This window comes from Bubalus bubalis, chromosome 20 (assembly GCF_019923935.1).
Source record: "Bubalus bubalis isolate 160015118507 breed Murrah chromosome 20, NDDB_SH_1, whole genome shotgun sequence".
Lineage (NCBI taxonomy): Eukaryota > Metazoa > Chordata > Mammalia > Artiodactyla > Bovidae > Bubalus > Bubalus bubalis.
Window position 1 is genome coordinate 33,514,520 of NC_059176.1, and position 16,668 is coordinate 33,531,187.

The window sequence follows — 16,668 nt, forward strand, 5'->3', positions numbered from 1 at the left end:
CCCTTCACTCCCTCTCATACCCAAGTTTCCTGATTGGGAAGGGGCCTGAAGAGCCTTTCTCAGGTTTCCATACTACTGGCTGGCACGGCTGTCAGTAACGTCTGCTTCCCGCCTTCCAGCCTAGCGCGTTTCTTGGACCCCCTCGGTTTCTGCGACAAGCGGCTTACGTTTGCCTGAGCCGTGTTGCCGAGGACCCGCGACCTTTCACCCCTCCCTTCCCACAGGAGCGCCCCGGCCCCCGGCCCCGCCCCCGCCGCCGGCGCGCGCCCCCGCGCACGCTCTCAGCCGGCGCGCGCTCTCACTCCCGCGCAGACACGCACACTCTTTCCCCCTCAGGCGCCCCCCCCCCACCCCGCCCCCGCAGGCTGAGGCTTCGGCGTAGGGAGGCGGCGGCGGCGGCGCTGCTGAGAGGCAGGGACCGGAGCGCGAAGTGTGTGGGAGTCTGCGAACTCAACCCCTCACTACCCTCCCCTCTCAGCCATCCCCCTCCCTCCCCGCCAGCCTCCCCCTCCCCCCCCCCCCACAAGCGGGAGAAATAATGAGCGAGACCGGGCGGCAGCAGCAGCAGCAGCAGCAGCAGCAGCAGCGCCGAGCAGCCCAGGCAACGGCAGAACCGCTCCGGCAGCGGCGGCGGCGGCAGCACCAGCAGCGGGAGCGAGCGCAGCGCTAGCGCGGCGCCGGGACCGCCGCGCTCCTTCCCGGCTCTTGCCCTCCTCCGCCGCTCGCTCCTCTCTCCTCATCCACCTCCTTCCCCTCCTCCTGCTCATTCACTCTTTCCCTCGCTCTCCCCTCCTCCTCGGCTTCTCCCCGCGCCCCGCCAGCCCTCTCGCTCTCCCACTCCCTCAGCCCGTCCTCCCCGCTCCCCTCCTCCCGCTCATTCACTCGCCCCTCTCCTTTCTCCACTCTCTCCCCCTCTCTCCTTTCTTCTCCTTCTTTCTCCCTCCGTCTCTCACACCCCCTCCATTCCCCTGTCTCCTTTCTGACACTGCACTGCAGCTGCTCTTCAGCCCTGCCCCCTCCCCAGTGAGAACAAACCAGCAACATTGCTTTTTTTTTCTTAAAGAGATTTCTATTGATCCGATTAAAAAAAACAAAAACAAAAACAAAACAACCTTAAGAAACCCCAAAAGCAAAAAAAAAGAAAAAAGCAAAAAAAAAAAAAAAAAAAGAAAAAGCCAAAACAAAAGGGAGAACCTTCTCCCCGTAGAAGCGGCAGGAACTGCAAACATGATGGCGGCAGCTCCCATCCAGCAGAACGGGACCCACACTGGGGTTCCCATAGACCTGGACCCGCCGGACTCGCGGAAAAGGCCGCTGGAAGCCCCCCCTGAAGCCGGCAGCACCAAGAGGACCAATACGGGCGGTGGGTATCGCTTCCACCTCCCCGCTGGCCCCATCCCCCGCCGCCCGCCCCTGCTTCCCTGCCTCCCGCCGCCCTCCCTCCCTCCCGCGGCCCGGACACCTCCAGCCCGAACCCGGCGGCTCCCGCGCCCTGCCTCGCGCCCCCTCCCCTGCACCTGCCCCGCACCTCGCCGGTCCCGATACATTTCCATTTCTGTGTTTTATCATTCATCAAAATGGCGACCGTTTTTTTCGGAATAGACCTATCTTTCCCTTTAATCGGTCGAAAGGCTGACCGTTTAAATATCCTAGACCTGGGCAAGGGGGTCCGTTAAGGAGGAAGTGGATGACCCCGAGCGAGGTGATGGCCGCCCGAAGATGCGCGCTGCATTTAACAGTCGGATAAAATAAATAAATAAATGGCACTTGGGTAGCGGAGAGCGAATGACTGGGGCACAGGAGAGTTTTGCTCTCTTCATCCCCTTGGTTTGGGCCACAAGTAGTATGCAAAATCTTGAAGAGTGCATGCTCTTACCGCACTTATACTGTCGGTGCAAAAATCTCTTTGATTTGTCTTCAGGGGTGTGCATACGAGGGTGGGGGTGTCTCGTACTGTGACTTGTTAGTTAACATCCTGCGCTTCCCGGGAAGATGAGTTATAACGGGACCGGTACCGCTTCTTCATTGGCACTGGAGTCATCTTAACAATGCACCCAATGCATCGAGGCAGAGGTGAATTTATCTACAGCATGTACTTTAGAGCCGGATGGGGGTCTTGCGAATGGCACACCCGAAAAATTTGGAACGTTCATGTTCACATAAGGAAGCTGGATTTACCGGGGTGTTTCCTATTTAAGACACCACCAGTTTGACGGAAATTAAAGTTTAGGGAGTTGGCTTTATTTTCTAAAACATTTCATTTCAGTCTTTTTTGGTTCATCCACCCCCTCCGTTTTAATGATTGTGATTCATTTGGAGAAGGAACATTATCTGGTCACTTTTAAGTGTATTTGATGTAAATGACTCCTAAGCTTTTTAGTATTGGCAAAATTCTTCTTAAGGTCCTTTAATTAATGAGCTTAAACGAGATCATAGTAGACTCAGGAGTGCTAAAGAAATACTCCAGGATTAGTTAGATTTACCAGTCCACATCACTTTGAGTTATTTCCTGGCACTTATTGAAGGCTTGGAATACACCCTACAGTTTGGGTGGATTATTTGGTAGGAGAATGGTTGTTTTGCATACTTTAAGTAGGATACAGGCAATGGCTAATTGTAGTGCTTGTGTGTTTGCTCCTGTCAAATATATATAGCTCATCACTATTTACCGTCCTTTTATTTATTTATTTTGCAATATGTTAAGTGAAGGTTTGTCATGGTATAAATCTCTGAAGTTTTGTTGAAGGGTCAGTTCGTTTTGTTTTACCATAGTAACCACAGATAGAATTGGAAGACTTCCATGTTTGGAATAACAACTGGAATTTAGTCATCAGTTTCTACAGTGTTGCAAAATAATAGAACATGTTTAGATTTTAATTCCAAGTTAGAAAAAGTATAAATTCTACAGAATGGGAAACATTTCGTACTTATTTATTTTTCAGTGTAATTGGCTTATTTTTTTTTCTTTATAAAAACAATTTAACCCCATATTTCCTGCAGCTATATGCCCAGGGGTTTAATCGCTGTTTTCTCTCTTGAGGGTGGAGGGAGGGTACAAAGTTTAAAATTATTGTTTTAACGGAGTGTATTTCTTTGCATTTTTCAGAAGACGGCCAATATTTTCTAAAGGTTCTCATACCTAGTTATGCTGCTGGATCTATAATTGGAAAGGGAGGACAGACGATTGTTCAATTGCAAAAAGAAACTGGAGCCACCATCAAGCTGTCTAAGTCCAAAGATTTTTACCCAGGTAGGTGCAATGATGAAGAGATTGTTTGATAAATCCCCAAGGAAAGGAAAAAAAAAGATCTACCTGTGTTGTGTGCTGTATTGAAAGAATTCTTAATAGTGTAGACTTTATTTAGATATTTGATGTATTAGAGTATTTGTGGAATAATTTTAGAAATATTTTCATTCTTGATTACCTTTGGTTTCTATAATCGATATTCTGTCTCTGATGTAGACCAATTTCGAGATGAATCTTCCTGGCTATTTCTAACTACTTCTTTCTGATTAGAAAAAAAAAAAAAGAAACTAAAATTTAAAGATAGAAACCTGGACAGCTGGCATCAGGAAATAGGGTTCTTCTGGAGTTTTCAGACATAATTGTAATGACAATTAGTCTAGAGTGAATTCAGAAGAGGGGATAGAAAGGCTTCTTAAAAGAATGGACCATTTACTTTCTAAATCCATTATGTACCTCTTTCTGCTTCATTGCTTTGTTTGTTGGCCCTGGAGTAAAGAGGACAAGTGCTTCCTCTTCAGATTTTTAAAATATTGTGTTTTTATTTAATTGTGACAAGGAAATATATTATTATGTGAGAAGTAGAACCATGCTTCAAAATTTGTGTTATTTAAAAGCTGTGTTTGATCAAAATATGTTAACAGTTTGTGTGGTACTGTAGGTACTGTAACCTAGTGGAATATGGCAAGTTTCCTAGGTGGTATAATTTTTTTTTGTACTTTTCAGTGTGTTTTTTAAAATTTCAACTGTTACAGAGTTCTGAGTATTTATCTTTTTAAAAGTCATTTTCTACTTAACATATGGATTTTAAGTTTAATTGGAAAATCTCCGTAATTGAATAGTTATCTCCTAGATAAAACATTATTTGTGTTTACCTTCATGCAGTTTCTGCCATGTTTTTTGATTATTTCATCTTTATGACCATAAAAATATTTGTTCAGTGCTGAGGGGACCGGTGCTGCTTATTTTTTTTTTTCTTGGTGGGAAATAAAAGCTGATTTGCTTTCAGTGATCTAATTCAGTAAGAGTTCTTTAGTACAGCAAAGACATCTGGCATGAATGTAAGCAAAACATTTGGAGGCCAATCGCTTGGTTGTAGAAAATGGACCATTATACTGTATAAGAAGGTTTTAGATTGGTTGGAACTATCCTTTAGTTATTTAAATTAAATGTACTATATTTGGTAAACATTACACTTGCTAAACTAAGGTGTAGTCTCTTAGATATGATGTCCCTCAAAAGTTTATTTTCTGTGAGTGTAGTTTTGTAGATGGCTTTCCTTGTCTCTGAAACTTTCCTTATGCATTAGGAAAGTTTGCTAACATATTCACATTCTTATGTTTAAAAGGTATGTTATGATGGAAAAAATCAATGTGGAATTGTGAAAATCCTTGGTACAAATAAAAGCATTCAAAAGAGCTTGATTGCGGAATTAATAACGTTATAGTTCTAGGAAAAGAGCTGCAATAGTAAATTAAATTCACTGTCAATAGATGAAAATGAAATAGCTTTTTTTGCATTATACATGAGGTGGTATCAGATGTGCAGAGATGTTACAGAAAATTGGTGTTTATCAAGGATATTCCAAATAGTAAATTAAATGCCTTTTCATTTGAATATAGTTTATTTTTAGTGGGTTGGGAAGGGTACAACTGGAATTAGATCTTTTGTTTTTAGTCCACATAGTTGTGCATTTTTTCTTATTACATTGAAACTGCTTATATCATTTATAGTTCTGAGGCATGTTATTTATATAGAGCAAGAATATCCATTGGAAAAAATGGAAAACTGGAATGTGTTAAAGAAAATTCTGTGTGTGTAGTGACGTAACCTGATCAAATGTGAGTTGAAATGTCTGGATAAAAGAAGGCTTATATTCTGCCTGTAACAGGTGGAAACCAATCACAAACTATGGGAACAATTTTAAGGATAAAATAAAACCCTGTAATTTATAAGAAGTTTTCATAATTCTGAGCACTTTGTATTTAAATATGGTTTTAACTAGGTTATTACCTGCACAGATAGATACATCTCTCTTTTTCTGATAGACTTTAATTTTAGTAGTCTTTCTGTTCATACTTGACCATAAGCCTGTGGAATTATATAAAGTCCTAGTATTCTTCAACATAGCAGCCTCTGAGCTACTTTCAACTTCTGTTACTCAGATATACTTCGTGGATACTTAGCTTACTCTTCTCAAATGAACTAAATTATAAAACTATGATTTATGAGATGCCCTTTTTTGTGTGTTTCATATATGTACGTATGACTCTACATTCCATTAGAATGAATGTGCCTAATGTTTATTTCATGGAGCATTTTTCTGTTTCTTATTTGTAAGACAGAGTATTTGGGGAAAAGTATGCTTCAGTTGTGTAACTTAATGAATTTTCTCAGATTACCTAAGTTTTAAAACAACGTAATTGTTTTTGGAAGGTTTAGTCGGAATACTGGTGCATTTGAGAATAACTTTCTTCAGGGTGTATATTGCCGGGTACAGACACACTTTGGTGATGTTTTATTAAATTTCAACTCAAATGATATGTGCATTGTTTTTACTATAGCCAGTACAATCTTATATTTATCATATTTGTTTTACTTTCTTTCGCCCTCTGGTTATATCTTTAAAATATCTTAAGCAACCTTGTTTTTTGATTTTGATTTTTTTATATTTATAGTTGAGATGAAGAAAACATTTTTGTACTTTAATTGGTATGAATTTGGAATTTATAGAACCGTATATTGCATTGTGTATTTTAGCATGCACATATATTAAATATTTGGGGGAATTGTATGATAAGAATTGTAAAGTACATTTATCAGTTACTGTAATCGGAAAAAAGATTCATTTGACTTTTTGCAGTGCTGTGCAATTCATTTATCTATTTCTAAAAATCTAAATCTTACAAAATACTAACTTATAACCTGTGATTTGTGAATATATCTTTTATTCTTACTTGTTTAAAGCAACCTAATTTGACTTATTTATATATCCTTTTTATAATTAGGTTACTCAAAGTTACTACCTTTGAATAAAAAACAGCTTTCTCATTTTGGGAAATAAATTACTGTATGCATTTTCAGGATGGTCATAGGATGGTATTATTTTATTCCTTTATTTGACATCTGAAGATGTGATTGTTTAGATTTTGTTAATAAGTAGATTGATTTTATCAGCTAAAATTATTTAATGAATGATTCAGGCAGATAATTGGAAAAGTTTATTAAATACATTATTCTTTGGGAATAATATAGAGTATGTAAAATAAACATTTTCAAGATTTTACAATACTTCATAGTTTACTTATTCTATTTTATGACCCGAGATATTCATTATATCAAACAGGAATTCTCTTATAATCTTAGCATATATTTGTGTGTGTTTGTGTGTGTGTTTTAAACTGTTTTCATAAATGTGGTTATAAAACTGGATCACCTTTAATATAAATTACTTACTTTTTGGTCCTTTAAAACTTGAACTCATTATCCCTAGATTTTATTGCATCGTAATTTTATCTCAGTCCAACTTGGGTGGTGCTTATTTAAAACATCACAAACCATTTATATGTAAAATCTTTAAAAATCAAGAAAAAGCAGAATGTAAGTGAAATTTTCTTTTAGTGAAGGAAATAACCCCACATTGCCTTAATTTTGACAGGGGGAACATTCACTGGCCAATTTAACCTTTAGGACTGGGATTGTGTAAGAATGATCATTCTTTTAGAAATAAGAGGAGTTTGTGGAGTTTAAAATAGATCACTTATTTTGTTTACATTGTTGAAGGAAGAGTATTATCGTATTAGTAGTACAAGGTGAATGAATACTTTTGTTATAGCCTCTGAAAGTTGCAGTCTGTACTCTTTTCTTTGATCTAAGATGCAAAGCATCTTAGAAATTTATTGGCATATGTTTTAAGGCAAAATTAGCAGGTAAATATAAGAAGAAAATAAAGTATAATTTGCAGTATTGTTGAATTTAATAATGATAGCTGTCAATTACATTGTGCTGTTTTGGTTTTAGTATTGTCAAAGAGTTGCTAACACATAACGTTTTTTTCTTTAAAGTTGTGGTATTTGTATTTGTCATACTACTTATTGTTGTGGATTTTTTATATTTTACCTCTATATCCTCAGTTGTAGGAGGAACCATAAGCTTTCACTTATACGTTAATATCTGTCTGAAAATTTGTTGTATTTTTAAGATGTTATTTCTCATTTTAAGTAATAGGAAAACAACATATAAAGGAATGTTAGTGGCATAGCACATCTGTATTAAAATTGTAGTTTCTGAAAGATATAATTTTTATACTTAACTCATGAAAGCAAATGTTTTGTGGTATGAAATTTTTTAGAAAGATTGAATCAGCATTAAAAATGTTAGCTGTTCATTTAATTTGATTCTTTTTAAAATTTCACCCTGATGTTATTATGGAAGACTATTATCGATTTAGTAGGTTATAGAACATCATTAATTTATAGAGTCATTGTTTTCATGAATTATTATAGCACAATGTCACTTTGAATTTTGCTATTTGAAGCCTTCTAGATTTTGGAAAAATAGTTCATTTAAAATTTTTGACATTGTAAAGTGATACAGTACATCTAGCAAAATTGCCTTGCAAATATCACCCCCAAGGATTTCAAAATAGTCTAAAAATAATGAACACAATTGGTAAAATAGTTCAATATTTGTGTATTGAAGATGTTTCATGTAATATACAATGAGGAAAAACGATCTGTGTCTTGGGAATTCTAAGGAGTGTGTGGTATCACTAAAAACCAAACTATAAACCACCAGTTAGAAACATGTCTTTTTATAGTTCTGTTCTTTTGTTTTGCTCTGGCTTAAAAGAATTAATTTTCCTCTTAAATATTATAAGTAACATTTGCTGAACACAGTTATGCCACTTGTTAACTAAAATTCCGTACTATATATATATATACACACATATATATATATATGTATATATTTAAGTTTAATCAGGTCCCACTTGTTTAAACTTTTGTTTTTATTTCCCTTACTCTAGGAGGTGGGTCATAGAGGATCTTGCTTTGGTTTATGTCATTGAGTGTTCTGCCTCTAAGAGTTTTATAATTTCTGGTCTTACATTTAGGTCTTTAATTCATTTTGAGTTTATCTTTGCGTATGGTGTTAGGAAGTGTTCTAATTTCATTCTTTTACATGTAGCTGTCCAGTTTTCCCAGCGCCATTTATTGTACATATATGTTTTTGCCACAGAGTTTAGTCTCAGTTATTTCCAGTTTAGTGGAGCTGTATTTTAAAGGATAACTTTTATGAGCAAGTGCAGCTTTTCAGAATAAAATTGGGGGGATGAGGGTGGGAGACTTGTGCTTGATTGCCATCTCATTTCCATCTTTGGATGCAGCTCTAGCATAAAGTTAAACAACATCTGCAGAGATCTGACTGACAAACATCTCTCTGGGACTCATCATTGCAGCCTGCAGCAGGTGCATTCAGCTTTGCAGTCTTTTCCAAAAAGAGGTTAGTTTGTTCTAACATTTATCAGTAGACCAGTGGGAGCAAGTGACTAGAGAGAAGAGGTTGGTTGTCACTTGTCCAGTGCTGGAATACTACAGGTAATTGGACTGGACTGGTGGGAACTGCTGCAGTGTGTGTCTCACATTGCACTGCAGCTGCTGTGGAGCTTAATTAACCTGACCCTCAGAGACTGAAGTGGCATGGTATAAACCGTAACATGCAAGAAATGAAGCAGTGCTTTTGATGCTTGGGTTGGTGAAATTTCTTCATCCTGTTCTTTAAAGATATGTTATCAACTTTTCCATTTTTTATATGGATATATTTGCAGCTAAAATGATTTCCATGAATCTGATAGAATCTACATAAAAAGGAGAGGGGGACTTTAGGTGTAGAAATAAAAATCAAATAACCTTAAGTTAAAATTTATTTAAAGTTACTTGTTCCACAGGTGTATTTTCAAATCATAAGTGAATGGAAGTAAGTGGAAGTACATTGGAGTTCTTTTAAAATTATTATCCTAAATTAACATTTGTTTATTTTATAAGAGGAAGAACCTATTTAAAATTAAGTAGTATCTTTTTAGCATGTTAGGGACTTTGACAAACAGACTTTGCTGAGTGTTTTGATGTGCTCCAATAAACAAGACAGGAATAGTATGTTAAAAATGTTTTTAGGATGCTTTAGCTTAACATAGGAGTGCTGTTGAAATGGTTTTTGACCACAATTTATTATAAGTAAATTAAAAGTTGATTATAATAAAAACTTTTTAAAAGTCTGTCATTCATTTCTTTTGTTTTCAATTTCTTGATCTATTTGAAATATTGACAGTATGCTTCTATGACACATACAAAAGTTTCCTGTATGTTCTAATAGTATTTGCATTAGTTAGATATTTCATCACAGTCCTGTTTATCAGTTGGCCTTTGCACAGAAAACAGTTCTTAAATCTGGCAAAGTGCTATACCATTTTAAAATAATTCAGAATTTTGAAATGTCATTTGGATTCTTTGTGAAGCAGTTTCATTATTTTGACTTTTTGTTAGTCTCACTAAGTTAAATTTTTTGGTATCCATTGGCTCTTAACTTGTCAATTACTCAAGAGTAATTAAGTTTTGGAGTTTGCAGATTTTTGGAACCCCTTTACTTTTCTTGAAGGAATTTTTACAAGAGTGGCCAGTAACTATTTGATTTTGAAGTTACTGTCTGTAAGAAAAAAGAACTTTAAAATTTTATCTTAATTTGGTTATGAATAATTGGTAATTTATTAGTAATTATAGTAATTGTGGGAAATATGATTAAAATAATAGTCTCTAGAATTGGAGAGTATCATTCTTCCACTTTTAAACATATTTTACTTTTTAATCAAGATTTTTTATTTTTTATATTGTGGAATGTTATTTTATTAATTCTCATCAATAATTCTTTAAAATTTCACATGTAAGATGTTTTGATATTTAATAAGAATAAACGTTTTAAGACTACAAAGTAGAAAAAAAGAATATTATGTACACAAACAAACATTTTGAGATATTTTCAACATTGCTAAGTTTCAAACCATGATATGGATATCCTTTTCCATGACATACTTGATCATGAAAACACATAATATCTACACTCCATCATTCATCTTTTGCTGCTTCCTGCAGGGCCTGTCATAGCATCGTTGACAGGACCAGATGAAAAATGAAATCAGTATCTTGAGTTTTTTAACAGCAAAATGATTCAGGTAAGATTATTTGGTGTGGAAAATAAAAATTTTTTAAATTATTCTTATACTCATTTAATAATTGATACTTTTAAAATTAATATTTTTCTTATTTCAAGTCCTGTTTTATGTCTTACTGATGTTCAGTATATTTTCAATATCCAGTTAACTTTATTCTGAACTCAGTAATGTTTAAGTTTCAGACTGTAGTGTTTCTTACTTTTCTTGTGATGCTTGGCATACTTTTTGAAACTTTGAAGAGTAACTTTTCTTTTTTAACGATTTTTGAAAACAGTTATGCATTGAAGGGCCCATAGTTCATTTGTAGGATAAATTTTCACATAATGAACTTATTAATTAAATAAGACTTCAAATCCTGCGTTTCTTCTAAGATATAATAAATAATACTGTGTTGATTGAATTTTTGGAAATCATTGTTGAAGAAAGTTACCTTCATTTAAATTGTTAATAATTTACTTAGATAGGGCAGTGTTTAGTAATTAGAAAGATAGAATAGAAGGAATGGGGTAGTGCACTTTATTAACACAGAATAGGAGAGAATTTGGTATATATTTTTATGTTGCTAAATGTTTTTGAACAACTGCAGCTTTTCAATTTTGGTTATGTTCATTTTTGAAATACCTGTTTTTGAAGGAGTAAGTGTTGGGCACAATTGAGCCTATACTTGGAGACTGTTCACTTACACACATAGTTTTATTCTTTGTATAAATCCTGTGTTTTTATTTTTCTAAGACTAGTTAATTTTTTAAGCCAGGAAAGTACTTTTTAAAAAAGTCTAGTTTCATTCTTCACTATGAAATCTGTCCAGAAGTTTTTCTCTTATTAATTATTGTATGTATTTATAGATACTTCCTAGGAGTCCAGGTGTCCTTTGGTTATTATGAATTAAAATTATTACAAAGCATCTTTTCTTTGTAAAGGACTATGGGTATGTTTTGCATCATCCTAAAATGTTGTTCTTAATTGTTACTGTCTCCTTAGGTTTTGTTTACTTTTTTTTTTTTTTTAATATTATATGGCATCTTCTGGCAGTGACTTAGTGAGTATTGAAGGGGCTTAGGAGTATCCAAGAGGCTTTTTATTTTTTCATTTAAAGGAATTGGAAAAATTATAGAATTGTGAAACTAGATGAAAGAAATGGCACTTAAGTGTGATCTTTTCCAGAATCTTCATTTAACAGTTGAGAAAACCAAGATACAAAGAGTGATATAGGCCAATAATTGTCCTCAACTTTTAAATGCGATTTTGAATTTGTGGTACAGTTTTAGTAGGTAGTTTATTCTCATTTTGCTTTCCCCCGTTTTTTTCCCTCCTCTTTTTGAATATGACTCTCTGAGGATATGTCATCATTTCTCTCACCTAGTTTTAAAATAAATACACTCCCCACTCCCACTTTTTTATACTAAGTTGAAAGCACAGTAGTTATTTTACAGTAATTGTTGTTGATTTTGATTTGGTATACTCTAAGGCCAAAGACAGGTCCTCTTTACCATATATTAAAAAACAAATGATCTGATAGATTATATTGCCTGGAATATAAACTGGTCATTTTCTGTATTTTCAAAATTGTATTGCTTGAAAGTGACAGTATTCGGGGTGATTTGATTTCTACAACTTTTGTTACTTTCCTTCATTTGCAAAGTCCTTTCTTTTCCTTCTTTTCTTATTATTTTCCCCCTTCCTTTGTTCCTCAGCTCAACTTTTTAATTTCTTCACTTTTGGTTAAACTGAGTATTGGCTTTGCTAAAAAAAATATAGACTTTTTAAGTCAGATTTTGCTTTCAAGGATATGTATATATTTTCCATATTTTTGACTTACAAAATGTCCTTCAATATTGCATATTTGGCTAGGTAGTCATAACAGTTGGTTTTAAAAGGACAGAGTATTACGATTAAGAAATAAACATGAGGCTAATTTTAAGGTAATCTAAGTGAAAGTAAGATACATAATAAAGTAGTTATTAATTTTAAAACATAATTATTATTTTTTTGTGTGTACCCATTTCATTAAATTGGTCCACTTCTTGGTTAATTAGAATTCTGATGCTCTTTGCATTTCATTATAGGCTTAAGCACTACTTTCTAACATAATCATAGAAGTTACTTAATGTGATTTTGAAGGTATTTTTCCTTCATGGATTTAAATTAAAACAAAAAATTTTGTCATAGTCTTTACTTACTTTAGTAGACTACCAGCATTAAGCTTGGAGAAGGCAATGGCACCCCACTCCAGTACTCTTGCCTGGAAAATCCCATGGACGGAGGAGCCTGGTAGGCTGCAGTCCATGGGGTCGCTAGAGTCGGACATGACTGAGCGACTTCACTTTCACTTTTCACTTTCATGCATTGGAGAAGGAAATGGCAACCCACTCCAGTGTTCTTGCCTGGAGAATCCCAGGGACGGGAAGCCTGGTGGGCCCGTCTATAGGGTCGCACAGAGTCAGACACGACTAAAACGATGTAGCAGCAGCAGCAGCAGCATTAAGCTTCATTGATATGAAAAAATTTGTCATCCTACATGCTTGCTATATGTTCAGCATGTAACTCAGTGCTTTAAACATCTGTGGCATTTGAAATATAAATGAATGTGTGATTGAATGAGTAACCAGTCTGCGGCTTCATCTGTGAGTGTTGTGGATGTAGAAGCAACCTTCAGTTTTTCATTATATTTCTAGTTTAATGGGATAGTATCAATACAATGGATGTAGAAGGCAGTTCATTTTCAGTTGTTTATTGTATTTCTAGTTTCTTAGGGGTGAGTATCTGTGTGAGAAAAATCTGATTTTGGATAAGTAATGAGTTTGTATGTGAGAAAAATCTGATGTTGGATAAGAAATGAGTTTAAAAATCAATCAGTTAAGAAATGGCTATAGACATGTTAAGATAAATATGGACTGGGTCTCAAGAAAGAAGAGTAGAATTTCATTTTCTATTTAGCATGTTGTCTTCTGTAAAGAAAAGTGAAAGCCAATATTACAGTACTTCAGAGCCATCTCTCATATGAAGATTAATTTTAAAATACTGTCTTAAGAAACACGAGCTTAACTAACATTTATTTATTAATAAAATAATAAAAAGTACCTGTGTACAAGATGTCAGAGTTATATTACATCATACTTTGCCACATGGCTGCCTATGTAGTAAGGAATAATCTACTGATCACTTTTCTTAAGATACCTTGAAAATCAAAGATTACTAACCACTAAATTAAGATTACATTATAAAAAGTAAGATTAGTAAATTTTTGTTTTTAATATATTTTAATATCTCTTCCCCCCCTGTAGTGGAGAAGTAAAGGTATAAATATATTACAGCTTTTAGAAGCTGGACTAAAATTTTTACTCATGAGAAAAGCATACCAACTGTTGTAGTAGATTGGAATTTATATGTTTTGAGTTTGACTAACTTGTATACTTTATTTGAAATTAAAATTTTAGGAAAGTTATTAAATATGGTTTTCTTCAAAGTCTTTTAAATGCTTTCTTAAACACAATTTAGAGAGGTATGAAGTATTAGTGTTCATCTCATAATAATAGATTGTTTCATTTTTACTACAGTAAACCAGTGAAACTTCTAAGATTTAATAGATAAATATATTTCGTTTCATGCTTAGCCCATTGCATGTGTGTGTGCTAAGTTGCTTCAGTTGTGTATGACTCTTCACAACCCTGTGGACTAGAACCTACCAGGCTCCTCTGTGCATGGGATTCTCCAGGCAAGAATACTGGAGTGGGTTGCCATGCCTTCCTCCAGGGGATCTTCCCACGTATTTATAAATTCAGTTTATTTTAAAAAAATTCATGAAGAGTAATGGATTAAAATAACTCTTAAGTGTTTCTTTATTTGACTGCTTCCCCTGCATTGTCTGCCACTATGGCCAAATTTTAACTTTCTGGTGGACATTTATGTGTTCCCTCTGGGGTTGGGACTAAATACACAATTCTCCGAAGATCTTACTCTCAAGCAGGGGGGTGATAAGAAACAATAAAGATAAATATCTGGTTATAATGAAAATTGATAATTGTATAATGATAGAATTATGTCTGGAAGTGGAAACTGCCTCTGTCAGTGGCAAGATCTTGAGAGAAGAGGGTATACTTCAAAAAAGACTTCAAATAGGAGCTGACAAAGTTTTGAAGGTTGAATTTTAATTTGCCTGGTAGACAGGGGTGGAAGGTCACTTGAAGCAGAGACTGTATACATAGTGACGAAATTATGAAAAATACCCCTCATATATTCAGGGATCCAAAAGTTATTTGATATTACTGGGATAAAAAGTAGATATTGCTGTGGGGAAAGAGTGGGAGTAGGGAGATACTGTCATTAATTGTACAGATAAAAAATGTATTACAAATATAAAAGAGAAAAGTGTGATTGAAGAATATTCATTTTGGGGACATTCATTAGCAAGAAATATTTGAAAGAAAAAATACATCTATTACGTTTTTAAAATGAATGACAGTAGTATAATTAAAATATAATATTTCTATAAATGTGAATAGTGATATTTGCATGGTGGCGGAAGGATTGCCTTAGTTATCTGAAAGCAGGGTAGTAGACTAGAGAGGCTTCCTCAGCTTTATACGTAGAATTAAAGAGAAGACTAAAAGGAGTAAGGGAAGGGTGAGGCAACTAGTGATACAGAAAAGAAATTTAGGAAATACAGAAGCTATCTTTTGTTAAGCAACTATGTGCTCTGAGGGTAGAAGAAAAAGGTGTGTGACCCAGTGAATGAAAAATGTCAGTGAGGAATGTTTTGCTGTATTCAGGATAGCTCTGGAGATAGAAATTGGTTTTTCACATTCATTCACATTTATGTAACCTGTTGGCTACACAGGTGCATTTAAAGTTAGTGACTCAAGTGGTTTTTTTTTTTACTAGTTTGCCTTTGATTAATAGCTATTTAGAATCATATAGCTGATAAAAATTTTCACCTTCCTTAAATTATATGAATATGTAGGCCTAGTTTCTAGCTCTCTTTGTATATGAACATTTATTTTTAATTTGATGAAAATTAGTGATTTGTACAACGTATGCATTTTTAATGTGCGAATTTTAATTTTTTGGTAGTGTTCAAACACTGAAGTTTTGGTATGTGATAGACATTGGTGTGTGTTATGTCAGTGAAAAAATTGAAGCTCCTTACTCATTGTTAGTTGATTCTCTGTTGTGTAATTATTTTGTTTGGAATTTCAATTGATTATTGAGATTCAGCAGGATTCTCCATCATTGATAAATGTTTATTTCATATAAGAATCAGTCTTAATTGATAATCTATCAACTCCAGATGAGTTTAAAAAGTGATTGTGAAAAATATGGCACTGTTTTACATTTGGAAAATGGGATTAAAATTTCTCTAGCATTTATACTTATTTGTGGAATTATTGGCTAGTTGTGTAGAGAAACATTAAAAAATTGAACAGCTGAAGTGACATTAAGCACCAGATGGGAATTTGAAACAAAAATATTCACTGTGTAATCTTTATTTAAGTGCTGTTCATAATTCAATAATACCAGTTGTGTAACTCAAGATTGATTTCAGTATAAAAAGGAAGCATAAGCAGTGTCTCATTGCCTTCAAATTGATATACATATCATGATATGGTAACATAACTTGTTCTTTAAGGGATAGATAATGTAGGAAAGATGACTGTATACATTGCAGAATCAATGCAATTCTCTCAGAAAGTTTGTGAAGAAACTTTGGGTATGTGAATTGTGACATTAAATTTAATATCTCATGAATTCTGCCTTTAAGATGATCCTCTATTTTACATTTACATGTATATTTTCAAAGAAAATTTCCAGCCATGTTTCATTACAGTAATGTTTGACATTCTTTCTTCTGAAGTATGTACCTATTCTGTTTAAAGAAAGGTATGTTCCTTTGAAAGCTTTATCATATTTTTAGCTACACTGGTATATTTGACATCTTGTTTAAAAACTAGAATGACTCTAGATGTGAAAACACAAACTGTGATAATAAGCTAGATATGCCATATGTGGCAGTTTACGTTGGCATATATCTCAAATGGCATGTTTAATGTACTGTATTACTAAGATTAGTAATTTTACAGTGGAAGACTGCTACTTTTATTTTACAGTCTTTCGCTGGTGGGCTTAGAATGCTGACAGACCCTTTATTTTGTAAATTCTTGTTTTCAGCCGTTGCAAAAAATCTTTTCGCCATTAAAATGAT

At 34.9% G+C, this 16,668-nt stretch overlaps 1 protein-coding gene across 8 annotated transcripts in view; it reads left to right on the forward strand.

The window, feature by feature from the left end:
- The first annotated feature begins 506 nt into the window (after positions 1-506).
- NOVA1 (NOVA alternative splicing regulator 1) overlaps positions 507-16,668 on the forward strand; it is a 170,833-nt gene continuing 154,671 nt past the window's right edge. Inside the window, exons 1-4 of one of the 8 annotated variants that reach the window (XM_044933161.1) lie at positions 2,119-2,943; positions 3,107-3,250; positions 8,631-8,746; positions 10,390-10,469. Coding sequence is in view for 4 of the 8 variants with exons in the window: in XM_025271693.3 (XP_025127478.1) it covers positions 1,228-1,363; positions 3,107-3,250 (280 nt within the window). In the remaining 4 variants the exon portion in view is untranslated. Of the gene's footprint in view, positions 1,364-1,478; positions 2,074-2,118; positions 2,944-3,106; positions 3,251-8,630; positions 8,747-10,389; positions 10,470-16,668 lie in introns of those variants that run through there. The other 7 variants (XM_044933158.1, XM_025271693.3, XM_025271692.3 and 4 more) reach the window with 7 other exon arrangements.